At 50.5% G+C, this 9,966-nt stretch overlaps 1 protein-coding gene across 1 annotated transcript; it reads right to left on the reverse strand.

Moving 5' to 3' along the window:
• Nucleotides 1-2,505: 2,505 nt before the first annotated feature.
• Nucleotides 2,506-9,666, reverse strand: CBX4 (chromobox 4). Its single transcript, XM_031965583.1, has 5 exons — nt 9,282-9,666; nt 9,037-9,080; nt 7,734-7,799; nt 5,475-5,541; nt 2,506-4,870 (listed from the first exon to the last, which is right to left on the reverse strand). Exons 1-5 carry the CDS (start codon nt 9,348-9,350, stop codon nt 3,452-3,454), a joined length of 1,665 nt encoding a protein of 554 aa, XP_031821443.1. The 5' UTR covers nt 9,351-9,666; the 3' UTR covers nt 2,506-3,451.
• Between the last annotated feature and the right edge of the window lie 300 nt (nt 9,667-9,966).

Here is a 9,966-nt window from a genome sequence, read left to right on the forward strand (position 1 = left end):
TCTATGGGTGGAAGAGGAATGTTTTATATTACTCTAAATCTCTCAGTTTTGCATCCTGGGACCTTTTGGCTCTCATCTTTGTTTCTGAATCAGTGAGTGATTTCTTCAGGAGGTAATGAGGCATGTGCCTATTGGCCTGTAGGGGAATCTACATACTCTTCATACTTGTCCAGGGTGGAGGGAGCAGCACTGGTCTAAGTCCTTAGGCATTTTGTCTACATTATTGGGGCATAAGATTGTGCCATTTTGTCCTGATATTACCACCTATATTCCTCTGCCCTATTTTTGATTCTTGCAATCCTGATTTCTAAGCCTTTCTTTGGATGATCCTTGGTGGCCCTAAAACAAGCCAGGACACTAGGCAGTGTCCAAAACCTCAAATTGCTTCCCACCCAAATAACTACTTATTACTCTGCCCTCCAGACCCCTGACCATACCCCACTTAATTTGGGAGGGGGGGGTATTTCCACCCTCAATTGACCTCTTAGGATCAGCAGCCTCCTGGAAGGGAGAAAAGTAGAAACACCAATGCTCTCTCTAAGCTTACTAACAGTGAGATCCTGGACAAGAGGATTCCTTCCTCACCCCCAGTTCTTCAGTTCCCCTCAACTATAAAATCATGGAGGCTCAGTCACAGCTTGGTATTATCCTTTGTATCCAAAGAGGGACAGAACCAATTCTAGCCCCTTACAGGCAGAATGCCAGGATCAGCAGAGATTCTCCCCCTCCCCCAACTCAGAGAGGGCAAAGGGCATTCATTATGTGGAAGAAGAGTTTTAAATTCAGCTCAAGGGAGAATCCAGAGAGGGGGAAGCTGTGGAAGGGTTCAGTTCATAAAAGAGAATGCTGTAGACTCCAAAAGGTTAAAAAAAAAAACAAAAAACAAACCCAAAGCCAACCCAATAATCTTCCCTCCCTCCCCCAACTTCCCACCTCCTTTCTTGGCTTCCCCTACCCCCTCCTCCCAGAGTTCAGACCTTCCAGCCGCTAGTGGCCTGAAGCCAACATCAAGGCCACACTGGCCGCATTCAGGTCCCTGCTGGCCTCAGGGTCCCCTGTTCCTTGCAAACCAAGGTCATATCCTAGGCCTTTCCAGGGTGGACCGCCATTCCCCACACTCCCACACCCCCACATGGCATTCAGCACCGTGTTAACCCCTTCCTTTCCCAACCCTGGGTACGAAGGACCAACACATAGCCACGCTAGAGAGACAGAAGACCCTATGCGCAAATCCCCGGCCCCTTCTCCTACGGACTACAGAAACCAAGAGTCAGACTGCTGAGTCGGCACAAAGTCTCACGCTCTAGTCCGGGATAGCCAGTGGAGGGGGTGGGGGACTGCGGGCTGGTGGAGCCGATTTCCCAGAGCTCTGCCTACTCCTCGCCTCTGGGGAGCATTTAACCCGTTCTTCTCCCTGTCCAACTGGGTCCTGAGGTTGCTTATCGCCTGAGGGAATGGAGAAAATAGTGGGGATTTTTGGTTTGGTTTGGTTTGCGTTTTTGTTTCCCCAAACTTGGAGCAGGAAAGGACAAAAGTATTCGCTAAGGGCGACCTTTTTTTATTTTCCCTTCATGGCAAGCAAGCAGCCAGGCATTCGTCTAAAATGTGCTAGAAATCTTTGGGCCGGTAGTTTCTGGGGAGAACACCTAGCTCAGTCCCTGGGAAGGAAAGCGCTTCTCTACCTCTTCTTCAGGGTGGGTCAGCAGCCTCGGCTCTGGGGACTCTGGCTGCGAAAGTGGAAGTGAGGAATGGGGAAGAAGGTCTCCAAGTTTCGGGGTACAGTTAAACTGCAGATGAAAGGAAAATTCCTTCCCACACCAGGAACCCTCGGTTCTTTGGAGCAACTCAGGTGATTAAACTGGAGGGAGGAGGATCAGAGAAGGAAAATTCGATTTCACCAAGGGCGGGACGACGCGGGGACAACTTGAAACAATCTGGCAGGTGCAGCAGAGGGAAATGTCCACTACGTGGGACTGGTACCCACGAAAAAGTCTAGATTCTAAGCCATAGAGCAATTTCCAAGATTTGCCAAGTCCTTATCCAAATGAATTTTACTTCACTCCGCACCCAACCCCTCAGCCACAAGTGGAGTTAAGTGTCTCACAGGCCCCAACTGTTCCTTGGCAGGGGATATGATACGGTCTTAGCTCTACCATCGCCACGCGAATTACGCCCTTCTGTCCTAGTTTCTTAAGGAGCTGGAAGGGGGAGGGGGGAAAAGAGAACTGGTGTGATACCTAATTGCAGAGATACTGTAGACCCCGTGGAACAAACCCACTAAGACGGTCCGCGCTGTTATAAAGCTTTATAGACCAGGGATAGCAGTCGCATCAGCATACAGTCGGTTCCCTGACCAAGTGCTAGCACCGGGGCTGGGGAACTGTGAGGTTGGGGCGGGGGAAGGGAAGACAGTAAGAGGCTAGACAGATAGTACAGGAGGGTCGAAAAAATATCCACAGCGGAACCTTGGAGATCCATTTTGCGCTAAGAGCAAACATCAAAAAACACCGTCGACATCTCCATTTAATATTTACATTCAAGCAGGTAATAATTGGAAGCTTATAGTTTAGACATTTCTAGTAGCAGCAGTTTCTAGAGAGCTTGTTTAGCTTTTTAACAAACTTTTTTTTTGCACATAGAAACAACACATCCATGTGTACAGTATCAAAAAATATATACCAAGGTTATTGGTATTGCGGTTCATGGGGGTAGGGGGGAGAGAAAGAGGAAGGTATGGAAAATAAATCAACTGAAATACTGAATGAGGGAAGAGAAAGGTAAACAGAAAATAATTTGATATAGAATATAAGGTGATCTAGAGGAAAATCCATAAATCTAGGTTTTTATATTTCAATATATAAATACCTACAAATAAATATATATATATTTATATATATATATATATCAGCCCGATGGGGGTGGTCGGGATTTTTGAGTTCAAACAATACATTTCAATAATAACACCACATACAAAGGGGAGTAAAGTCAGCACTTGACAAGTTAGCACGGTTAAAATATAATACTATAACTCTGAGACGGCCTCACGGCTGTCATGTCAGTATTCAAGGTCCGGGTGGAAGAGGCTGGGAGCAGCTCCCGGTTCGGGGATGGAGGTTGGGGAGGGAGCAGAGGAATAGCCCCTATAGGCACCGAGTGGAAGGAAGCTCGGGCTTCCCTCCACTCCCCCAAACCCTTCCCCCCCTGCAGTGCGGTGCAGTACGGTGCGGGAGAGGGAGGAGAAGGGCCGGGGGAGGGGATATAAGTGCTTCCTGCCCGGATCATGGAGATGAACTTTGAAGGACAGGATGACTAGGGTATTTGGGGGTTCGCTGTCTGTAAGTGCAGACCCTCAATCTCCAGTGGTCAGAAAGATAGGGATTCAGGCTCCCAGTCCACGCAAGCCAAGCGCCTCAGCAGAGGCAGAGCGCCTCTTCCAGACTACACCCCAGAGCTACACAGTCACGTATTCTTTGAAAGTGACAGTGAGGCAGTTTGCTGTTACGTCGGTGATAATTATATTTCCAAAAAAAGGCTTGAATTCGGTCAGAGGCTCCTCCGGCTCGTCCCGCGCCTCAGCCGGCGGTTTTTCGGCCGGCGCAGCCACAGCCACTGTTGCCTGCGCCTCAGGTTTCACCTGCAGAGGGCTGGGAGACTCCCCAGTCCCGCAGCGGGACTTGACACAGCGTAAGTCTATAGGTTCGTCCAGGTCCGAGTCCAGAAGGATGACCTCGGGCGGGGGAAGGGCGGCGGCGGCCGAAGCTGCGGCGGGCAGGTCGATTGGTCGCTCAGCTACAGGGCTGGCGCCCAGGCAGGTGGGAGTGCTGATGCTGCGGGCCGTGAGGCGTTTCTTGCAGGGCTCCCGATCACCGTGAGAATCGGAGAGGCAGCGTTTACGGGAGTTAGCGAGATTTAAGCCCACCGAGTGGTGGTGATGGTGATGGTGGTGATGGTGGTGATGAGAGGGTGGGTGCGAACTCCGATTGGAGTCCCAGACTAACAAGTCGGGCTTGGTGGTGAGTTGTAGCGGTTGGTCTAGGAATGTCTCCTTGGCTGGGGAGGACTTGCGGGAGTCAGAGTCCTGGATCAGGGTCTCCTCATCGTCCCCATTTTGAGAGTCCTCGTCCCGCCTTTTAGGGGGCAGATCAGGATTTTTCTCATTGGCCCCCGTCATCTTTTTCAAAGTCCTGTCTCCACTACTATGCCGCTCCTCCCCAGCCTTCTTCTTGGTGTGTCCGGGAGAGCGGCTCTCAGTCTCAACTCCATCCCCTGACTTGATTTTCACTGCCTGCATGCCATTTTCCATGTATTTACTCATGACAATAACTATGCGTCCATTTTTATTCTTATTTTTGACTATTTTCATCTTGCCCCCGATCCCATTGCCCGCTGGCATTCCTGCCTCCTTGGGTGGGGAAGTAATGCCATTGGACTGGCCCTTCTCCGAGACTTTGACACCAGCTCCGCCTCCACTGGCTAAGGGTTTCACAGTACCCAGATAACCCTTTGACATCTGACTGTGTGCCCACTTGTCAGGTGGATGGCTCTTGGTCGCCAAGTCCGGGCAGGTGGGATTGGGAGTCTCCTTGTGGCTAGGCTGGTATTGAAGGTCGTACATCTTGGGATCTGGCTGGTAGGGGTGATGTTTCTTGCTGTTGAGTTGATAGTAGTATTTGCCGCTCTTGCCATGGGGTGGAGGCTTGCCCCCTTGCTCCTTGCTATGTGGCTGGTATTGATGGTGCTTTTTGCTGTTGAGTTCATATTGATGACTCTGGCTCTTCCCTTGGGAACCCAGCTCCAGCTTGGAGCGGTTGTCTGCTGAGGAATCTTGAAGGCCAGTCAGCACATTGGAGCGGCGGGCAAAGGTGGGCACCTGTGAGACCAAATGTAAAGAATATAAATGTAAAGAAGGGTAAGGACTTGGCAAAGAGTGTGGGAGGGGTACCATTGGCATGCAGGAAGCACAAAGAGACTTTTTCCTTTTACTAAGGATGGAAGGAAGGGGGTATAATAGGACTCTAGGAAAATTAAATCCAGTCTAAATCGTGAGGCTTTGTTATACCTATGACCCTCTGTGCAAAGAAAAGGGAAATAGTATAGAGGCATTTTAAAGCTTCAAGTGGTTAGTCCTCCAGCCTCTTCCCCCAAACTCAAGAGCTCTGGCATTGTTCCATTTAAATCTGACCTCTCTCCCCTAGGGATGATTCAGGCTCCAAAAAAAGCAAAGGGGAAAACAAGGATATCTACTAGGCACCCCAAGATCTCAAGGACATCATGACTTATTGAACAGGGGCAGGGGTAAGGGCATGCTGAAAATACCAGAAGCTCCTTTACCATGGATGTTTTTTAGAGGCCAGGAAAGGGGAGGTGAAAATCACTTAAATGATGCCACTAGGTATAGAGACTCTTACTGTTACCCTCCCTCCAGTCTTCTCTTTCTCTATTCCTTAGTGTCCCAGATGCCCTGTTATATTTACTTGAACAACCAGCGGTTTGGGCTTCGGCCCTCTCTTCCGATATCCCATCAACTGCTCCTGGCGCTCCCTGGGGAGGAAACAAAGAACAGTGCTATTAGCAAGAGGGTCTCCTCATTCCCTTTGGCAATGCTAAGCCATGGAGCCAATATTTCTTAGAGAAAAAGAAAGCTTAAATGAACCAAAGGGAGATGATTAAGAACCACTGGGCAAAAATTTGCAAGGGAGGCATCCTAGGCTCTGCTCTCTTAAGTCTCTTTTTTAAAATGGACCTAAATACTAAGACTGCATAGAATGTTTGAGTATGCATACCCTTCCCCATACACCCCGAGGTAAACATCATAATCCCAATACAAGCCAGTGCCCAATTTTCTTTAAATGAGCCCTCTTTAGCAAGAGCCTTCATTTAAGAGGGAAAAAAAAGGGGGGGGGGGAAGGAAAAAGAAAAGAGGGGGGGGGAGGGGGGAGTGAGAGTGGAGAGAAGAACACAGAGAATCCAATCAAGTCTAAATGAGGTATATGTCGGATTCATCACTCTCTATCAGTAGTTTCTGATGCTAAATGACCTCATTAGGATTCAGATAGAGTGCTGCTCCCAGAAGTAAAGACTTTCCAAAAGGCCAGGCACTAAACAGGGGGAGGAGCTGGGCCCTTGTTTACACAAGGCAAATGAGCCAATTAGAGTCTGGTGGTGGAGGAAAGAGTAGAAGCCTGACCAGGTGAGTAGTCACCTCTGTAAACTGTGCCCCCAACACATCCTCGAAGCAGATGGGAAGAAGCCAGGATGCTGGAAAAGGAAAATTTCACTAATGATTTTCTCAAGGGCAGCCTCAATTTCTAAATGACAATAAAGTCAGCAGGTTGTGCTACATCTGCAGGCTGAGGAAGGTGACAGATTGAAGGATGCTCTAGCCATCTTTCTTTCAGGATCAAGTTTTCAATGTTCTCAGGAATTAAAGGCCTTGTCTCTGTAGAAAAGGACAGGTCTCCAAAGACCCTACATACCCTTTCCCCCATGAGAGTGTCTGGGTACTAGGTCTATGAGACAAACGTAAGGGCTGAGCAGGTTGGGGGCAGGAGCATTGCTTCGAAGTTGCATGGCATTGCAACATCCTGAGTTTAACTCTTCGGGGACCCATTATGCAACATGGCATCAGCCACTGACATGGTTACAGGGTTGTGAACTCCCCTGGGTGGGGGAACAGACAGGGTACCGCACTGGGCGCCCTCCTGTGCTTTGATGAGCAACTTCCACATCGAATCCCTTCTAGAGGGCGGCTGGAGTTTAGTTTTAGCGCCAAACACACAACAGGAAGTAATGCAAAATATAAGGGGGAGGGGGGAGCAGAATCTTGTACAGTCGAGTTTGAAAAGCCCAGTCCCTGTTTCTCCTTTCCCCTCCCTGCCCCCTCCAATTCTCCCTGAAATAGATCGCTAAAGCCACCAGCAGAGAATCCAGCTGCAGCAGCTGCAGCCTGACATGCATCTGCTCCGGTGCAAGGTCCTGGGGAAGAGCCTCTTTCAGCATGAAATTCAGACCGCATTCCCTACCTTCCCTTCCCTTCCACTCCAAGACAGCACAGTTCCGCCACAATTTTCACTTTCCCTAGAACCAAACCTACTTTCAGCTCTCAACAGCCCCCTTCCCTTTCTCTGCCACCCCCTCACAAGAGTCATAGTGGGTGTGTGTGTGAGGGAAAGTTAGTGGGGAGGTGCGGTGGAGCTAACAGTAAAGCCTAAATGTGTCCCAAACTGTAGCAAAGGGAAGGGGGTGAGGACCTGTCCACTTTATGCCGGCCTCCAACAGGTTAACTTAAGTTCCATGACGTCCTTGAGGTTGCACAATGCCAGCTCCCGAGGAGCTGCTCCGCAGGTTAAGGGTGCCAAGAGCCTAGTGACTGTAAGAAAGCGAATACCTAGGCTTCGGGGGTGGAGCTGGAGGGTGGGGTTGTGAGGGGGCAGTGGGGGACCAGGCGTGGCTAAAAATCCTGGTAGTTGCAAAGCCTACAACAAGGCTCTTTCCCTCCCCCCTTCCAACTAAACCCCGAAATATCAAACTCATGCTGCATCCCCCCCCCTCCTGAATGATGCAAGAGTTGAAGACATTTGTAAAGGAGCAGAAAAACTTGAGGGAGTCCCCAAGAGAGGAGGGGGAGATACTGTTCAATCGTACCCCCACCTATTCCTAAAGCAGTTTCTCCTGCTTTCCCTTTTCCATATACGGTTACTGCAAGCAGCCGCTGCGGCTTCGGGGATTCTCACCTGTTCTGGAAAGCGATCAGCAGTCTGGGATCCAGGATATTCTCCTCGGGTTCCCACGTGTTATATCTTGCAAAGGGAAAGGGGGGGAGGGAGACACATCAGAAGAAATAATCCACCTCTGTGGCTGCCAGGAAGGGGAACGACAAATAAGGCCTGCTTATCTTTATGAAGCGAAAGCTGTTGGGGTGTGTGTGTGTGTGTGTGTGTGTGTGTGTGTGTGTGTGTAGGAGAGGTTTTGTAGGCACAAGAGTCAATGGCATTCTCCACTTCGTCCCCCCCCCCTCCTTGTACCTCCCTTTTAACCATCAGTCCTCTGCAAACCAAACTAAATGCACAAGCCCGAGCTGGGAGAAGGGGGTGCTGGAGGACGCTGGCGAGAAAAATAAAACAGTTTATTTTACAGAGTTATTAGCCAGGAATTTTAAGCATGTTATACTGCGACATATTCTAAAAACCACTTTGCTCCTATGAACACTGTGTGTTCAGCAGAAATATAAAGTCGCCGTTCTTACTCCCCTCCCCCGCCTTCTCTCTGGGCACCCCCAAAGGATTTTAGTCACCCCTTGCTTGACTCTTAATTCTATATTAGTCAGCCGTCCCTCCAGATGGAAGGGAGCTCTGCTGTCATGGTCATTCAAATCCCAAATATTCGGCAACACAAAATATATGCGTGAGTGTGTGTGTGTGTGTGTGTGTGTGTGTGTGTGTGTATGCCCGTGTGTGCGTCTGTCTCTATCCGGTGTCATCGCATTTCAAAAAGAAAAAAAATCCGAACCAAAAGCGCCACAATGACAGTTCCCAACATTTTCTGCCTTTTTTCTCCCCTCCCTCCACCATCAGGAGGGAGGAGACACAATTGCATTTTCGTCGCTTTTTAATTTTTTTTTTTTTTTTTTTTTTTTTTTTTTTTTTTTGGTTTTGCAATATGGAGCCGTTCGGTGGAGGGAAAGGGGAAAGAAGCCATTTTCTGCTGCACATCAGTCAGTGCCTGCTCGCTCCCTCCCTTCCTCCCTCCCTCCTCCGGCCTCCCCGGCTCGGCTCCACGTTTCTCCAGCCTTCTCTTAGCTCTTTTTAGTGCATAAATTAGTGATGGCATTTCCCGGAGAGCACAACACAGGGATCCAGGCTAGGGACTCTGCAGCTCTAGCTTCGCTAGTGCCTGCCACCGACCTCCCCACCCCCTCCCCCTTTTGCCCCCTACTCCGCCTCCCATTTATTTCCCCCCTCCCATCTCTGGTCCAGCAGTCCAAGACACCCGCTCTCTCCCCACCCCCGCTTCCCTCTTCCCAGGTCCACTACTTACTTGGGGGACCAGCCTCTCCATTTCACAAGATACTCCACTCTGCCCTGCGGGGGTGGAAGAGACAAGACTCAGCCCTAAGCAAACGGTTTGCACTGGATCTCTAGCTCTACCTCCGCGGCTTCCCGGATCCTTTAGCTTCCCCAACCCCCAACCCCTTCTCTTCTTTTCTCACCCTGTCTCCCTGTCTCCTGTTTCCCCTTCTCCTTCACGGTTGCCTTTCCCCTCCTTTGCAGCGGCTGCCTTACCTTTCGGATTCGCTTCTTCTCGATGCTTTCCACCGCGAAGACGTGCTCCCCAACAGCTGGCAGCTCCATGTTGGGGCCAGAGCGAGCCCAAGGCTCAAAGGGGTTGGCGAGGTTGCAGACGCTGCTGGCTCTCCCGGGCGTCCTGCTGCACCACTGGCTGAGCGGCCGCCACTGCCACCGTTGCTTCTGCTCTTGCTCTGCTCCGCCAGGCTGACTCGTTCCCTGGACCTCTCACGGCTCCTGTCTCTTGCTCTCACAGACAACTGAGCCCCAGCCGATCCTGCACAAGCAACTCATGCAAATCCCGGACGTCAGTGGGGCGGGGCCTCCACAGGCCCAGCTTGTCGTCAAGGGGGAGGGAAACAGAAAGGGATTGGTGCAATCCGGCCTGCCAAGGCACTGGAACTGGGCGGGAGGAGGAGGAGGAGGGAAGAATGGGAGGGGGGAGGGGAAGAGGGATTGAGGAGTGAGCGAGCCAGCTACAGAGGGAGAGAGAGAGAGGGAGAGACAGAGAGGCATAGAAAGAGGTTTGGGAAGAGGGGTAAGGACTAGGAAAAAGAGGTGAATCAGGCAGAGACCATACAAGGTTAACAGCATAGGAAACTGGGTCTTGGGGAATCGGGGGAGGAGGGACGGATCTTGCTTCTCCGCGGCTATCGGGCTCTCTTCGGGTCCCTTTCTCGCT

The sequence above is a fragment of the Sarcophilus harrisii genome, chromosome 4, assembly GCF_902635505.1.
Source record: "Sarcophilus harrisii chromosome 4, mSarHar1.11, whole genome shotgun sequence".
Classification (NCBI taxonomy): domain Eukaryota; kingdom Metazoa; phylum Chordata; class Mammalia; order Dasyuromorphia; family Dasyuridae; genus Sarcophilus; species Sarcophilus harrisii.